At 53.1% G+C, this 16,876-nt stretch overlaps 1 protein-coding gene across 1 annotated transcript in view; it reads right to left on the reverse strand.

The window, feature by feature from the left end:
- The window catches only part of MAN1C1 (mannosidase alpha class 1C member 1), a 112,096-nt gene that overhangs the window by 24,582 nt on the left and 70,638 nt on the right, over nt 1–16,876 (reverse strand). The window contains exons 5-7 of the mRNA XM_006777521.2: nt 10,038–10,153; nt 7,801–7,881; nt 2,067–2,161 (exon numbers count right to left, since the gene is read on the reverse strand). Coding sequence (XP_006777584.1) covers nt 2,067–2,161; nt 7,801–7,881; nt 10,038–10,153 — 292 coding nt within the window. The remainder of the gene's footprint in view (nt 1–2,066; nt 2,162–7,800; nt 7,882–10,037; nt 10,154–16,876) is intronic.

Below are 16,876 nucleotides of genomic sequence, written 5' to 3' on the forward strand. Positions count from 1 at the left end.
GCCCAGACAGCGGGCTGAAGCCCGTTGGGTTGAGAGCCCTTAGATAAATCACTGCGGGAGGTGGAGGGGAGTCCGGTGGATGGAAATGTTATAGCCTTCCTCCCGGCCTGGGGCTCCAGGAGGGCCTCGAGGCTCGAGGATGGCCCCAGAGGGCTCTCTGGGTGCTTCTCCAAGGTCTCCCAGGGGTCCACCCCACGCAGCTCAGGGGCAGCAGGGCTCCCGCCTGAAGGCGGGCTGGCAGGCCGCAAGAGCAGAGCTTTCCGATCAATCGTAACAAAATGAGTTTAAATCTTAGCCCCATTATCTATTAGCTATGAGAACTTGGGCAAGCTACTTCATCTCTCTGAGACTCTGTTTTCATAACGGGGATAATATGAATACCCTCAAAGGATTGCTGTGAGCAGTCAGTTTGGTGAGGCAATGTGTGGAGACTCCCAGCACAATGCTAGGCACATAGTAAGTGCTTAATAAATGGTAGGACCACTGTTGTTATTCATCTCTCCCCCCCGCCCCCCCCCCCCCCCCCCCACCACTGGAGATGTGCCCACAACCAAGGTACATGCCCTTGACTGGAAATGAACCTGGGCCCTATTTGTCAAAGGCACAAAGAATTGGACGTGGATCCTGCCCTTGAGAAGCTCCTGCGGGGGGTGGGGGGAGCATGAAGACAAGTGTGACGAGGGCCAGGAGAATGGCGATAACGTGCCTGGAGGCCAGGACAGGCCCAGACGCTTCTGGCTTAAGGATAAGGTGCCATCTGAGCTGGGCTTTGATGGCCAGAGAAGCTGTGAGAGATGGGCAGTCCAGGGAAGCAACAGAGTGAGAGAAGGTGAGACAGGGCACATCTGAGGTGTTCAGGAGCAAGACTCATGCTTCCCAGTGTATCTTAAAGCTGGCCGGGCCACTAGTTTTCTTGACTGACCCTGTCCTTTTCCCTCTCTGCGTCTCAGTTGCCACATCTGGAAAATGGGTGGATATAAATACACTCCTAGCCCACGGGAGGGGAACGCTGAGGGGAAAGGTGAGCTGGACAGAGCTGCAGCCCTGGCCCCCCGGCTCTGGCTGTGTCGCTCTGGCTCTGACTTAGTGACGGCCCAGAGAGACCCTAGTTCAGTGATGGTGAACCTAAGACACGTGTGTCAGAGGTGACACGCGAACTCATTTTTTTGGTTGATTTTTCTTTGTTAAATGGCATTTAAATATATAAAGTAAATACCAAAAATATACCCCTTTGTTTTACTCTGGTTGCAAATATCAAAAAATTTCTATATGTGACACGGCACCAGAGTTAAGTTAGGGTTTTTCAAAATGCTGGCACGCCGAGCTCAAACAGATCAGGAGGGGAAATGATGAAAGCGGCCAATAAAAATCAATGTTTTAAGACGGAGCTAAGGAAAGAAACACCACTGGTGGATTCTTTCATTAGTGGGACCACATGTGATTTTTTCAGTCTTATCCAGCATTTTTTATATAAGCCACATATTCTGCAATGAGGTTTTATTATTTTATAGAGGGGAAGTCTCAATAGCATTATTAAAAATTATGAACTCCTGAGTTCGGGTCTTCGGACAGTCAGTTACTGGCTCATGTGACCTCAGCCAGTCACATACCTGCCTCCTCGGAGGGTCTGACACTCCTCGAGCCCCTCTGTGTTCTGACTCTGGGCTCCTGGGACCCAGCCCTGAGGGTGGGGGCGGCAGACCAGGAGTCCCTCTGCCCAGGGTCCTGAGCCCCCCCTGGCAGCGTTGGTACCTTCTCAGGGCAGGAGGGGATGGCGTGCCTGACTGGCCCCTGCCCCTGGCTGGGTGGGAGGGCACCTGGAGGGCGGAGTCAAGGCGGAGTTGGGGGACAATCACGGGGACAGCTGTCCCTCCCCAGCCCTGAAGATCAGGTCTTGGGTGTCCTAAACCCCAAGAACCAGGCTTGGTGACAAACACCTGCCCAGGAGAGCCCCGTGAAGGCCAGTGTTCACTCTGCCGCTGACCGGCTGTGGTTCCAGAGGTCTGTATGGTCCCCTCTCCCTCTGTGCCTCAGTTTCCATAAAGATACAGCCAAACGTGTCCTACCTTTTGAAGTTCACGACACCTTTTGGGATTCCCGTGGGGGTGTTGAAGGCCGGCAGGAGTTTCTCTCCAAGCTTGATGGCCTTCATTCGGAACACCTGGAAGGGCCAAAGGACACTGTGAATCTGGGCGGGGTGGGTGCAGTCGCTGCAAGAGGGTGCACTGGTGGGTAAACCGCCCACGCTGCCAGCCCCAGAGCGGAGGTGGCACTGCCTCTGGCTCTGCGGTGGGACAGGCCGGCGTGTGAGCCTGGCTCTGTGGTCCAAGGTGAGACACCTCTCTCTGAGCCTCCATTTCCTTGATCGTAAAATAATGACAATATTGCCTTCCTCGGAGGGTTATTGGGAGGAATACAAATTAAGTAAGAGATACAAAGCACTCACAGTGTCAGGACTACGATGAAGGCTCAGTGACCATAACTGTGATTTGGGTGGCCCTTGGGAAGATGAAGCAATCAGGGCAGTGGGTCAAAGGGTCTGTGCCTGCCCACACCGTGGGGCCAGCTGTCACAGGCTGTGCTCGTGGGAAACAGTGTGTACAGAACAGAAAGAGCACTGGATGGGGAGCCCAGGCCCCACCCGGTTCCAGGCTGTGTCCCACCGCTTGGCATCTATGTGCTTCTCGGTGAACCCTGGCCTCCTCCTGGGCAACACCTTTCCACCTGTAGACCAGGGAAGGGCCTTTCCCTTTCCCCTTCCGATTCTGCCTCCTGCTTCCACTGTATCGACGGGAATAAGGGGAAGGAGAACGGCTCACCCTGAACCACCCATATGACAGCCGGGGAGCCGCCAGGAGGCCCCAGGCCTCAGGGTCCCTGCCCGAGGCTCTGACCTGTCAAACTGTTCTTCTGATTAATTCAAAAGCATCTGTGACCTCCTGACTCAGCAGTGTCCCTCGCAGGAATTTATTCTAAGGAAATAAATAATCAAGGATGTTGTGAAGATTTAACCTTATGGCTGTTTATTCCAGCATTGTTAGAGGAGAAGATGGAAATACTCTAAATAGCAAACAATAGGGGAGTGGTTAAATGACAGCTCATCCCTGCAAGGGAACACTGTGCAGCCACTGAAGTGATGCTATAGGAGAATATTTAATAGCAAAGAAAGGGTTTATAAGGTATTAAGAGAAAAGTATGTCAAAATAGTGTCATTCAACTTTTGTAAAAGTCGTATTCATGTGGACACTTGGGGAAAGGATGGAATGCACCAGAATATTAGCAGGTGTCTCCTGGGAGGGGTAGGCTCACAGAGGACATTTATTTCCTTCTCGTGCCTTATCTATTTTCTGTGCCATTTTTATCACAAAACAAACCCACATTAAACGTCATGTATCTTTTAAAAGATGAGATGCAAGTCCCTAAGCAACCGCTCCCAGTGGGACAACACGTTTCCTTTTACTTCTGCAGCTCGAGGGTGACCCAGTTCGCTGACCTCCTGCGTGTCATTGCAAAACGAAGTCATCTTGAGGTCCCCAACCCCAACACACACAGTTTACTCATGCTGAGTCAGCTGTTTAGGAACTGCAGTGGGAAGTGGGTGAGAAGCCTCAGAGCGGAGTGGTGGGTGTGGTGCTTGCTTAGGAAGGGGGAGGGAGGGGTGAGGGAGGAGTAGGAGGAAGGAGCAGGAGGAAAGAACTGTTACTCCTGGCAACCAGCCTCCATGAGGCCTGGCAGTGCCGGGCAAGAGAAGATGCTAATGTCAGTGCCAGGCAGGAGGTCCCAGAAGTGGGCGCGGGGACACCTCTGTCAGAATTTCTGGGAGCTTGTCTAGAATCCAGGTTTCAAAGTCTCCTGTCACTACAGAACCCACTGGTTTAGCAACAACTAAGAGCTCTCCTGTGAGGCTCTTGAGGAGGCTGAGCCAGAGACACACAGGGACCCACCGAGCCGGAGCCCAAGGCTGAGCTCCAGGCTGTGTCTGCTGCCCTGTGCCCGCAGGACTCCGCGTCCTCCTCTTAGATGCTCTCCTCAGCCAGCAAACCCCGCCTTCTCCTTCGGTCCTGCGGAAGGTCTTGCTGCGGCCGGCAGTGCAGGTCTCTGCTCCCCGGGACGATGCTGAATGAGTGTGTGTGGACGAGAGTGGGACCACTTTCCTCCTTGTCATCTTGGAAGTGAGTGGGTGTGTAAGGGGTCCAGAACCCAATTCCCATGTGCGTGTGGAAGTCCCCCCACACCACCAAGCAAGTCTCCAGACCCCGGCTCCACGTCTAAGAATTCAACTCACTCTGACACTGTCCACAAAGGAGAGGGCATCAGGTTCCATGTTAAGGGTTCAGGCCTACAAGACCGCCCACCCCCTTCTTCAGCTGCCAGCGCAGAGCAGGTGTCACCCAGGAGCCCACCTTGGGTTTGATTGTTTTTCTAGAGCAGCCACAGAACTCAGAGAAACGTGTTACTTACTGTGCCCGTTTATTATAAAAGGATATAACTCAGGAGCAGCCAGATGGAAGAGGTACATAGGGCAAGAAACGGGGAGGGCGTGGAGCCCCTGTGCTCTGAGTACCACTCTCCCCAGCTCCCCACCTGCTCACAACCAGAAGCTTGCTGAACCCAGTGCTTTGGGTGTTCATGGAGACTTCATTACACAGGCATGACTGAGGGAACCATGGCCACGGGCTACTGATTCATCCTAGCCCCTCTCCCCTCCTTGAAGGCCTGAAGGCTCCAACCTTCTAATCACATGACTGTTACTCCTGGCAACCAGCCTCCATCCTAGTTGGGGCCAAAAGTCACCTCAGTAACATAACAAAAGGCACTTTTATCATTGTCACCGCTTAGGAAATGCCTATGGTTTTAGGAACTCTGTGCCAGAAACAGGATGAAGACCAAATACCTATTTCTTATAAGTCACAACATCACAGTGTGCCAGGTGTCTCATCTCCAGGGCCTTCATCCCTTGCAGCAGCCGTGGGCAAGGTGCTGACCCACTTGGAGAAGGACTAAACTGAGTCTCAGCAAAGCAATTTGCCCAAGATGAGGAGCTATGAAGTGACTCTTTTCCAGGACACCAAGCTGTGTTTCCAACACAGAAAGGCCTCAGGCAGCCATGGTAAGCAACGGGCAGTGGCCTACAGGCTCCAGACAGAGATGAAAGAAACCAGCAAGAATTATATGCTGTAGAGTGAAACGGGCACTGTTCTGGGAGTCACTGAGCAGGCATGTGGCCGTGGGTAAACCATGCACTGTCTCTGAGCCTCATCCGCACAACGGAATGGTGACGGCCCTGGCTGCTTCACAGGGTCCTTCTACTGTTTTTGACTTTTCATTATAGTTGATTTCTAATTTCATGCCGTTGTGATCTGAGAAGATGCTTGATATGATTTCAATCTTCTTGAATTTGTAGAGACTTAGCCTATGTCCTAACATGTGGTCTATCTTTGAAAATGTCCTATGTGCACTTGAGAAGAATGTATATTCTGTAGCTTTGGGGTGAAATGTTCTGAAGATGTCAGTTCCATCTGATCTAGTGAGTCCTTTAGGATTGTTGTTTCCTTGTTGATTTTTTTGTCTAGAAGATTTAGCCAATGATGTCAATAGGGTATTAAAGTCCCCTACTATGATTATATTGCTGTCGCTCTCTCCCTTGATATTGTCCAGAAGTTTTTTTATGTATTTGGATGCTCCTGTATTGGGTGCATATATGTTTACCAGAGTTATATCCTCTTTTTGTATCCATCCCCTTAGTATTATGAAGTGGCCTTCATTATCTCTTGTTATGGCCTTCACTTTGAGGTCTATTTTATCGGATGTAAGTATTGCTACCCAGCTCACAGGGTCCTTCTAGACATCAAATAAGAGAGTGTTACAGTGAATGTGCTATATAAACTGTAAAGCGCTATGTCAGTGCCACCTGGTGTGGCTGTGGCTGTGCTTGTGGTTCCCGTGGGAGTGTCTGGAGGGCTGGCTACCCAGCAGGGGCCTCTTCTCCCACAGGTTCCCTCAAGCAAAGAAAGGCCTCAGCCCGGGGGGTCGGGGGGTGGTGAGGTCTCTTTCACCATCCATTCCACAAATACTCATGGGGGATTTTATAACCTCACTCCACAGGCGCTTCTGTGTGGGAAATTAAGGACTGAGAGGAGGGTGACCTTGGGCCAGGCTGAACGAGGGCCCATGGCAGAGAGGTCACAGGGTCATAAATTGACCCAAAATAGCCTCCCAGCCTGTGGCCTGAGCAAGTGACTTCTAAGTCTCAGATCCTGCAGCTGCGAGTCGATGAAGACATCACTCCATGGGCTGTTGGAGGGACGAGGACACGGTGCACACGCCCCATCGCTGCCGTGTGGAGGTGCTGGGGACGGGGGGACTAGGAAGGCACGGCTGGAGGCAGGAGCCTGCCTGCTCAGGGACTCAGAGCCACGTGGCCTCTCCTAGGCCTTTTAAACTATTTCTAAGTCACAGGGGCTCCTATCCACATCCCACTGTCTGGCCTGCATCCTGGAAAGACAGGCTGACAGTCCCTCTAGGGAGCCGAGGCCTCAGGACAAGCTCTCAGAATCCCAGACACCTCAGAGCAGGGAGGGAGGGACAGCAGGTCTGGGGAGCACCAGCTCCATCCTGAGCCGCTGGCCCCCACACCAGCCCCCGTGAGCCCCCTGAATCACTGCCTCCCCTTCCTGCACCCGCCTCCTCCTCCCACAACCTAGACGAGAGGTGGGCAAGGGCCCGCGAAGAACATGAATGCTTTTTCCGCTCCATGTGTCATTTCCTGTCCTGGGGTTTTCAAATGAAATTCAGGCCTTGGGTGGCTCCAAGCCCCGGGCTCCCATCTACGATTATTTGGGGACAAATTGGTACAAGCGGTAATCTCCACTGAGGAGATTACGTTTGATGGAGAGAGGCCTAAAGCTACTGGAGAGATAAGCGCATGCCCGCCGCCTCTAAATTCTCGGCTTCAGCCCGTGTGCCTTAAATGAAGTGAAGGGGAACTGGCTCTCAGACAAGAGCTATCAGTAGAGGTGAAGTGGGACTTGGCTGACCTCACCTCCACGGCCCCCCACAGGCTTAATTACGCATGTCTGAGTGGACAGAGAGGGGGAAGTGTGAGGAAAGGAGAGAGCCCAGGCCAAAGGACCAGCCCCATTCACAAGACTTGTTGACTCGGGGGGATGAGGGCCAGCCCCGTGGTGGGGAAGGAGTTGAGGCCCAGGGACGGGAAAAGGGACTTGCTGAAGGCCACAGGCAGGGGTGGTGTGGGGAGGAGGAACTGGCGTCTGACTGTGCCCACGGCCTTCTGGAAGGCAGCGCAGTGCACCTGGTATTTACAACACGTGGCTGCTCCATCTCCCCTACTGCCCCCGAGACCTGGAGCGGGTGTCTGGCCCAGAAAGGCAAGGGGTGGTTGTGGAGTATAGAGCAAGACCTAGGGGCCCCTGGGTAGAAATGGCGAAACAATGGTCTTGGCTCCATCAGTCCTGAGAATGAGCACCTGCAATACCCCGCCCAGTACCCTGCAAGCCCACACTGAGCCCAGGTATTGCTGCACGCCCGGCAAGGAGCTGCACGGAGGGTGAGCAGACCTAGTCGTCGCCCTTAGAGAATTTACTACCATCAGGGTAGCAGAATAGAAGCACCAGACAGAAGAGGTTGCAGGTGGCATCACGGAGGTGGGGGGCATGGGTAGCCCTGGGCAACTCCTCTTGGATCCTTGTTTCCTCAGCGGGGAAGTGAGGGGATGGGATGGATGTTCTCCCAAGCCCTTTCCAGCCTGGATGGTCCAGGTGCCTGGAAGCACCAACTTACATCCTCTCCTGTCAGGTAGAAGGCCGAGAGGAGTCCTCCGATGTACCGGATGTTGACCTCAAACAAAGATGCTTCTCCACTCTGCAGGGCAGAAAGAAAGGGCAGGGCAGTGGGGCACTTGTGAGATGCCTGCTGAGCTCTCAGGGGCAGCCAGGCCCTTGAGACCAGTCACACTCCACTGTGCCCGACCCCCCTGCTGATCTGGCTGCACCTGGGCCGGTTCCAGAGGCAGTGGTGGTGGTTTTGAGAACAAAGGCACCTACCGGGCGGCCACTGCACATTTACAACATCCCAAATAAACACCGGGTTTGGCTTCCTTCCCCAGCCCTTGCCCGAGGCCATCAGAGCAAAGTTCTGCCTGGCTGCTCTCCAAGGAGCTTAAGAACCCACATGGCGAGCTGCTGACTGAAGCTTAGCCTGAGGGGAGGCAATCTTCCTCTAGCCCCGCCCGGCAGCCTCGGTTTAGCAGGAAGATGGTGTGACCCTTCCTTGAGGTGGCAGGGCAAGAGGAGGGGTCTCTGAGGAGGTTCTGGGGCAGCCGGGGCAGGGCTGAGACAGAGGGAGGTGCGCCAAGCAGATGCTTATAGGTAAACAGCAATTTCTCTGCTGGAGCCCTGGGGCACGCCCAACCTTCCCGAATCATTGTTATTTTCTCTCTGAAATGCCGTCTGTAAATCAGGGGTGTTGGGCATCATGCCAAGGACCAGATCTGGGTGAAAATCTGCCTGCGCCACGTCCTTGGCTTTGGGACTTTGAACAAGATGTTCAGCCTTCCCTTTCCCGGTGCCTTCGTCCTGAGCAGGCAGAGGGGAGAGGCCGAGTGGTGCAGGTGCGGTGCCGCCCAGTGCCAGGAGTGGCTTCAGAAAGGTGCCCGCTTTGCCCCCCCTCCCCCAGGGCTCTCCTTGGTGCACTTCCCACGTCATGGCCTTTTATTACTGACAAGAACAGTGATCATCCCTTTATCTGGGAGAGCTTTCCCCTTGACGGAGCACTTGCAAAGCCATACTCTCCTGTAGCCTCACAATGCAGGGTGAGGCCATCACTCCCATTTTTCAGATGAGAAAGCCAAGGCTCAGAGAGGGGCAGTGACCATGTCTTGCTTTCTTCCAGGGAAACCCCCTCACCTGCCCAGCCTGCCTGAATGTCCCCATCTGGCTCCTCGGGCAGCTGCCTGATGCCCACTCTCTACCCACCATCTGCGGAGAACAAGGTGGGTCTACGAAGCACCTCCCTCCTCCACTCTGCCTTTCTTCCATTCGATGCAGGGGGAAATGGGACTCTAAACGCCTCACCTCACACAGACCATCGGAAGTCATAACAAGCCTCAAAATAATCCTGATGGTGATGGCGATAACGGCACCACTTACATCCGTGTTGGACTTTATGGTTATAAAATGCTTTTTACAACCTCTGTGATAGTTAAAGCTCGCAAGCCTGCACGCCGGGCATCATTACTGCTGCTGGTGTGTCATTTCCGTCTTAAAGCGGGGAAACGAAGGCCCAGGGAGGCTGGCCTCCCCCAGGCACCTGCTGAGCCAGGGAAGCACCCCTGCAGCGTTGCCTCCCAGACTCTCCCGCTGGTATCTCTGCTGATACTGGCCTCACTTCTGCCATAAGCTGCAGGGGCGGTTCCCATTCCCCCCAGGACCCTCACTCGTGGAGCCTGACGGATCCCCCCTCCTATCTGCCGTGATTTCTTGCTCCCCAAATCCATCTAAGCAACCTCTCCCCATGCTGAGCAGGGGCCTCCAGGACGGGTCGGTTACTTTAGTCTGGGCTGGGAGATCAGTGGGGGTGGGGTCTGGTATTTAAGGGTTTTGTGCCATCCAGACACATTACCATCTCCTCCCTAAGGTTCTGGTCCCTGACCAGGGGTACCTGCGAGGCTGGAAACCAAGAGGGTTCAGACCAGGTCATGGGCCTCTCAGCTAGCTCAGGAGGGCCGCAGGGTGTGGGGGGCGGGGGGTCCAGGTAGAAGCCGCTCTGAGCAGATTAGTCACTTCTCCACAGTCACTTCCCCTATTGCTGTTGTGACAGATGCAGCCCTAGAAGGGTCTTCCTGGGTGTGAGCAACGTGCCTGGAGCCCCAGGGAGGGGGAAGGCAGGGTCATAGCTGGACTGCTCTGCTGGCAACCTGGAGCCAGAGCCTCCACACCTCTGGGTCTCAGAGATGACAGGGTGGAGCCATGACCTCTCCAGCTGCTTCTGGCCCTAACACCCCAAGGGCTCTGACTCACCACATTCAGGTGGAAGTTCTCTTCAACCCAGGTCTTGGCCTCCTGGAACTCCTCCTTCAGCTCCATGAGGTAGAGGGTATCAAGGGAGTCAATGACCGTCGCCCCGCTGAGGCCTCCTGTAGCACGGAAGATCGAAGGCGTGACCCAGGGTCATTCTTACCCTTCCCATCCAGCCACACAAGCCACCATTCCCCAGGCTCCTCTAAATGCCTGGCAGTCTCCAAGGCCAAGGCCAGCTCAGGAACAATCCAGGGAGAATCCAGTACCACCATCCTTGGAAGGCAAGCCCAGGACCCAGTGTCCCCCAGGGGCTCCTCCTCCTCAGGGCAGTAAAGGGCAGGCAGCAGGCGGGGAGACCGAGTTCATGGGCTGAGACACTTCCCAGCCTTGGGGCCACTGATAGGAGCCAGCAAGTCCGCCATCAGTGCCAGTCGGGCACCTACCACTCTGTGACGCTGGGGATAAGGGTGAACTGACATTTGGTTTACACAGTCTTAACAAACATGCCAGCCCTCCGGCTCTTTAATTCCATCTAAGAAAAAAATACAAAGATCTTCATAAATATATACTTAGGAAGGTATTTATTGCAGTGTCATATATAATGGGGGGAAAATCCCAGGTCCAACAATATGGGATTAGTTATATAAATTGTGGCTCAAATATAAAAGAGGTATTTGCCCTGGCTAGTGTGGCTCAGCTGGTTGGAGCATTGTCCCATACATCGAAAGGTGGTGGGGTTCGATTCCAGGTCAGGGCACATGCATAGATTGTGGGTTCAGTCCCTTGTTGGGGCATGTAAGGGAGGCAACCAATTGGTGTTTTTCTCTCTCACATCAATGCTTCTCTCTCTCTAAAAAAATTAATAAAAACATTTTAAAAAAGTAGATTGTATAAGCAAATTAAAAGTGCAGTATAATTTCTTTATTGTATGTCAAATGTGGATGTGAACTGTCTGGCAGGACATGATTCTGTGGTCAGTCCCAACGCTGGCATTACAGGCTTTCTGATTTCTTCAATCATGAATTATTTTTATTTATTTCCATAAAAAAAAAAGGAAAGAAAGTTTGGCTAAAGAAACCACACAAATGCACAAACCAGAGATTTTCATAGTGATGCTTGCTCTGGGCAGTGAGTACACACGCATGAGCTATGAGGCCTGGCCCTTTGCCATCAGGACTTCGATCTTGTCCTGGGAATAAATGCTGAGAAAATTGTGCAAAAATGAATTTTCCACACCACAAACTAGAGATAAGAGTGATGAGGAAGACCTCCCTATGTGGCACAACCAGAGACTGAAGAGTAGAGGACTGTGAAGGAGGAAGGGAGGGTAAAAGGGATGCACCTGGTGTCTTCTGGAGGGCTTCCTGGAAGAGGTGGCTGTTGCCTCCCATCAACTCCTTACTACTATAGTCATTGCAGAAGGCAGCAATTTCCTTTAGGAACCAGAGGGTAGCTTATGAGAAGTAACTGTTCCTTCAATGTCCTCCTTGCAAGGGGCTCAAAGCACTGAGAATAGCAGGCTCGGCCTTCCGAGTGGAACTCCAGAGCTCGCCGACAGCGCTGAGCCCCACTTGAATCTCCAGACATCTTGTGGGCACTTCTGCATTCAGTTAGCATCTAATCTCCTTAGTTAGTGCTTCCCTAACTACTCACTTGTGTTGACTTTGCAGGCAGAGAATCCTTCTGAAACTCAAACACTTAACTACCTCCTGAGGCAGGTGGTAAAGGGCATCGCCTGGAAAATGTCCAGAGGGAGATCAGGGAGAAGTTGGGAGACAGATAAGGCTGGAGGTTAAAGAATCCATTTCCAGAAGGGAGGATTTGCAAGGAAGAGCAGAAGGAAGGGAGGGCAGGGGTAGAGAGGGGCTTCCCAATCCGGGGTCACCTGGGAGGGCTTTGGGCTGAATTTCTAGAATGTCAACCCCTCCTACACTGAAGGATTTTGTAGGAAAACACATCCAAAGCCAAACCAAGTAGAGCCTTTCCTGGTTTATCCCAGTTGCTTCCTCTGTGGGTGAAAGGCTAAACATGGTTCCTGGGAACTCTCGGCCCTCCTGCGGAGCTCAGGCACGGACACTGATGAGACACACACGGACAGTCCGAGACACGCCCAGGCCACAAGCCTTAGACTGATTTTTTAAGGGCCTGAAGGGATTTTCGAGATCCTGCTGCCCAACCCCTTCACGTCATAGATGAGGACCACAGAGCAGGGCTGGGATGGCCCAAGACAAGACTTTAGACAAAGGGAAGAGTGGAGCCCCAGCCCCCCTCAAGTGTGATGTGTTTTTCCTGACAAGGATGCCTTTCAGCTCCCTGTGAAAACAGTATCTGACTGCTGACCCTGCCCCACCCTTGCAGGGGCAGGAGGCTGCTGTGAGCAGGGGAGGCTTGGAGAGAAACCCACACTGCGTGCTGTGCATTCTTCAAGGTCAAGGGAGAGGTGGCCTAGAATATCTGATTTCTGATTCTTGCCCTGGGCTGCCTGGTGTTTTCACCCGGTGGGACCTGCTTCCCCTGGGCTGAGCCTGAACCTGAGCCTGAGCCAAGGCCCCGACCCTTGGGCCAGGAAGATGGCCAGGGCTCCTCATGACCAGCTCTCATTCCCAAACCCTCCAGAGGCACCAGCTGAGAAGGCAGCTTGCTTAGAAATTTGTTGGCAAGATTCTGCCCCTGCTCTCAGGTTCCTGAATCCTTCTCTTGGTAGATCTCTCACCCTCACACCCACCTACCACACAGCTGGGCTGTGGGCCAGCAAGGCACTTATTGGAAAGCCTTTCATTCCAGGCCAGAGGTCACTCAGCGGCCAGGCTGGGCAGGAAAGAAGGCCCTATCCTGAGTTCAACTCTATCTGTACCTGTGGCAGCCTGGGCAGCTTCCCGCGGGGGAAAGACACATGTCCACTCAGTAAGGAGGCCCATGATTTATGTGCAAAGAACCAACAGGGCACAAAAGTCAGGCAGCCAGCTTGGACTGGGCCTAAGCCTGGGGTGGGCCCAGGTTGGCTCACTCCCCCAGCTCCAGCTCTGAACACTTGCTGCTCACAAAGGACCCCCTCCTCATCCCCTCCCTGTCAGGGCAGGAGGGAGTGAGGGTCTTAAAAGAACATAGCTTGGGTTCGATCTCATTTCAGGCCAGCAACACATCTGTTCGAAGTGTCAAAGTTCTCCTCTGTAAGTGAAGTTAGACCACGGGGCTAGGGTACTGGGGACACACTGCAGCTTCCTGAGCCTGGATAAATGCATCATACACACCTGATAAGGACATTTGTATGTGCCTGGACAGAGCAAGTACTTAAAAACCAGCTCCTTGGTTACTTCTCTGGTCCCTTAGCTCATCTTGAAACCTTGCTCTAACCAGGGAGATGTAGGTTCAAAACGGCTCCATCACATACTAGCTTTGTACCTCTCTGAGCCTCATGTGCCTCATCTGCAAATGGGATGACAGCAGGACCTGCCTCCTAAGGCTGCAGGGAGGGTTAAATAGAGGCAGTGGACAGAAAGTACCCAAGATGTTGGGTCGATGTGAGCTTAACTAGTAAATAGAAGTGTGGTCCTCCTTCCCTCCAACTGGCCCTGGGCTGCTCCTACACAAAGTCCTCTGGGGTCGCGGTGGCCTGTGGCACTCCTGCATTTCTGGCCTCTCCGCACCCTGCAGGGCAGTCTGGTCTTGAGACTGCAATTTGCCAACCCTTGGCCCAACTCAGAGGAAGAGTCACATGGGACCGACCTGTGTCTACTGCTGAGGTAGGTCATCACCACCCCTGACCTGGGTGTGCACCTGCCTGGGTATCTTCCTACCTCTGGGAGCCCCTCCCTTTTCTTCCAATTCACCCTGTACATGGTTGCCTGACCTGTCTTCCTAAAACCAGATCCCACTGGGTCCCTCCACAGCTCAGGTACCTATAATGGCTTCCCAGTAACCATGCAACAAGGAGGTGAAACCTTTTGGGTCTGACTCCAAAAGATCTGGCTAATTTCATCTGCCATCAGGCTCTGCTTCCTGGATATATATTGCAAGCGTCTGCCTCCATACCTTTGCATGTATGGTCTCCTCTGCCAAGAAAGCTTCTCCGTGCATCTGGGCATACTCAATACACACACATTCCTCAAAGTCCGCCTCCTCCTGGCAACCTTCCCTGGTCCTCCCCAGCCAACCTTCTCCCACCCTGCACTGTGAGGCTTCGTCTCTTTGAGGTCAAAGGTTCTCATGGCCTCTCTTGCACCTCTTCCCCTCCGTGTCTCCAAGCAACCCCAAAGGCCAGAGTCCCCAACCCAAATGGGCCGCCCACCACTCTCTGTGACATTTATCCAAATTGCTAGGGATTGCCTGCCCACTCCACCTTCTGTGGAAATCTAGAGCTCACCCCTGGCCCATGAAGCCATTGTGATCTCCACCCCATGATCCACATGGAGTCTCAGCCTCCCTGACTCTCCTCCATGAGAACTGTTCCCGGGCCCTCTGGGGCCACACTGGATGCCCCCAAGCTGTCTAACCCACAAGTGCTCCCCCATTCTTATCAGACTGTACAGGAATTGTCGATTTACTTGTTCCTGCCCCTCCCTAATAGTAGGAGTTCTAGTCCGCATTGGAGTCATCTCCAAGCTCAAGAAACATCTGAGAGTGAAAGTGGGAAGGCAGACCCGCGGCATCAGCTTGCTCTCTGTTGGATCTTGGCCTTCAGGGCACCACTCTTCCTCTTGCTCCTCCTTCGAACCCTGTGATTGCTTCTTTGGAGCCGTCTTTGCTGGTTCTCCCTCATCTCTAGACCTTTAAAGACTGGGGTGCCCAGGGCTCTGTTTGGGCCTTTTCTCTTCTCTATCCTCCTTCAGGTCCTTAGTGATTCACGGCTTAAATTCCCTCCACATGCTGATGAACTCAGCTTTAAACTTCCTGCCAGGACCTTGTCCCTGAACCCAGACTCACCTACCCAACAACTCCCCTCCCACTGCCATTTCCATGTGGAGCTCCACAGGCATCTCATTCACCTTCTCTGAAAGCAAGTCCTGCTCCTCCCTCCCAACCTGCTCCAGTCTCCCCACCTCGGTTAATGCCAGCCCCCTCCTCCCAAGAGCTGTGGCTCCAACCCCCACATCCACTGTTTCCAGACTCCACCCTCTTCTCACCTCCTCCTGCTACCACCTTTGAAAAGGCAAGTCATATCATACGACTCCTCTGTTCAAAATCCTCCCATGGCTTTGTCTTCCTCCAGTCACACGCTGTTCCTGAAACCCTCCCAAGCCTGCTCCCTCCCTAGGCCTTGGCTCGAAAGAGCACCCCCTTGATCTCCCCTACCCTCTTTCTTCCTCTTCAGCCCCTTTATCCAGGGACGGTACACATGGATCTGCTTTCGTGTTTGCTGACAGCACATGCTGCTGGGGGAAGAGCTCCGCTCTGTTCACTGCTGTCCTCCGCCGCCCAGAACCCTTCCAGCCCATCACAGGGGCTCCCTAAGTATCTGGGAATCCAGGGTCCGCTCCCCCCGGGGGAGGCTTCAAGGGGGCAGTGGCCCACCCACATCTCTCAGTGCGTGGTCCCCAGAGGCATTAAAGGTAAACATGTCTGTTGAACAGACTGAGCCCACTGTGCGGACATCTGCGGGGACCATGTCCAGGGCAGCTTCACTGTCTACTCAGCACCACTGCCCTATGCAAAGCTATTGGTCGTGTGTCAGCTCTGCAGGGACTGGCCCAGCTCCTGTAGTTTCCTCTCTGAGGGCCGCCTGGTCAGGAACCACCCTGCCCTGCTAGACTGTGGCTTGTCCTCTCCTGGTTCTGTCATATTAATGACAATGGTGTTGTTTTTTAAATTTGATTTTATATTAACAAAGATAAATGGGTCAGGCTGGGCAACATAAGCTCCAGGAAGAACATTTAGAAGAAAAAATATCACCCAAGGCGTAGCCTATTACCACAGTATCCCCAGAGCCATATACTAATGGTTGCATTTAACTTGATGATATAATCCATAGAGACTTCTTAATCTGTAAAGAAACAACACAACTGTTTTTCTCCGCTTCCAGAGATGGGAAATACATCCCATCCCACAAGAGTAACTCCTCCCGGGGCTCCCCTCCCTGAACCGGGGTGACCTGTGGGACTGCCTGGAACAACAGAAGAGAGAAGAAGGATCACGTGCTACTTCCCAGGCCCAGACCTTAGGAAACTGGTAGCTTCCACTTTCTCTTGGGAACAGCCACCATACTGCGGGGAAGCCCAGGGCAGCCACAGAAGAGAACATGGGGAGAGGCCATGTGTGTGGTTTTTAGACTGACAGCCTGTCTGAGCTCTGAGCCAACAGCCAGCAGCAGTTCCAGACATGTGCGCGACAAAGGTTCCAGCTGTCCGTCACTCCCAGCCTCTAAGCCAGTGGTTCTCAACCTTGGCTGCACATTAGAATCACCTGGGAATCTTTTTAAAATCCTGATTTCTGGGCCTCACCCTCCGGAAATTCTGTTTATTTGTTATGGGCTGGGGCCACAACATTAGTAACAAAGAAACAATTTCTGGAGGATGAGGCCCAGAAATCAGGATTTTAAAAAGGTTCCCAGGTGATTCTCATGTGCAGCCAAGGTTGAGAACCACTGCTCTGAGCCCTTCCAGCGAGGGCCCTGTTGAGTCCTTTCTGAGTGCCTGACTCACTGAATCTGTGAGCATAACAAACTAAGTGTTCTGAGCCACTAAGATTGTGAGTAATTTGTTATGCAGCAGTAGCAACTGGAATGTTCTGCCACGTGGGTTTCTAGGAAGATTAATTAAAGTGATAGCCCCACTACCCCAAAGTACATTGTTTAAAACCACATCATCTTACTAGTATACGGGGAGGTCTTCTGGCTGCATGAA

Source organism: Myotis davidii, unplaced genomic scaffold (genome assembly GCF_000327345.1).
Source record: "Myotis davidii unplaced genomic scaffold, ASM32734v1 scaffold149, whole genome shotgun sequence".
Classification (NCBI taxonomy): Eukaryota; Metazoa; Chordata; class Mammalia; order Chiroptera; family Vespertilionidae; genus Myotis; species Myotis davidii.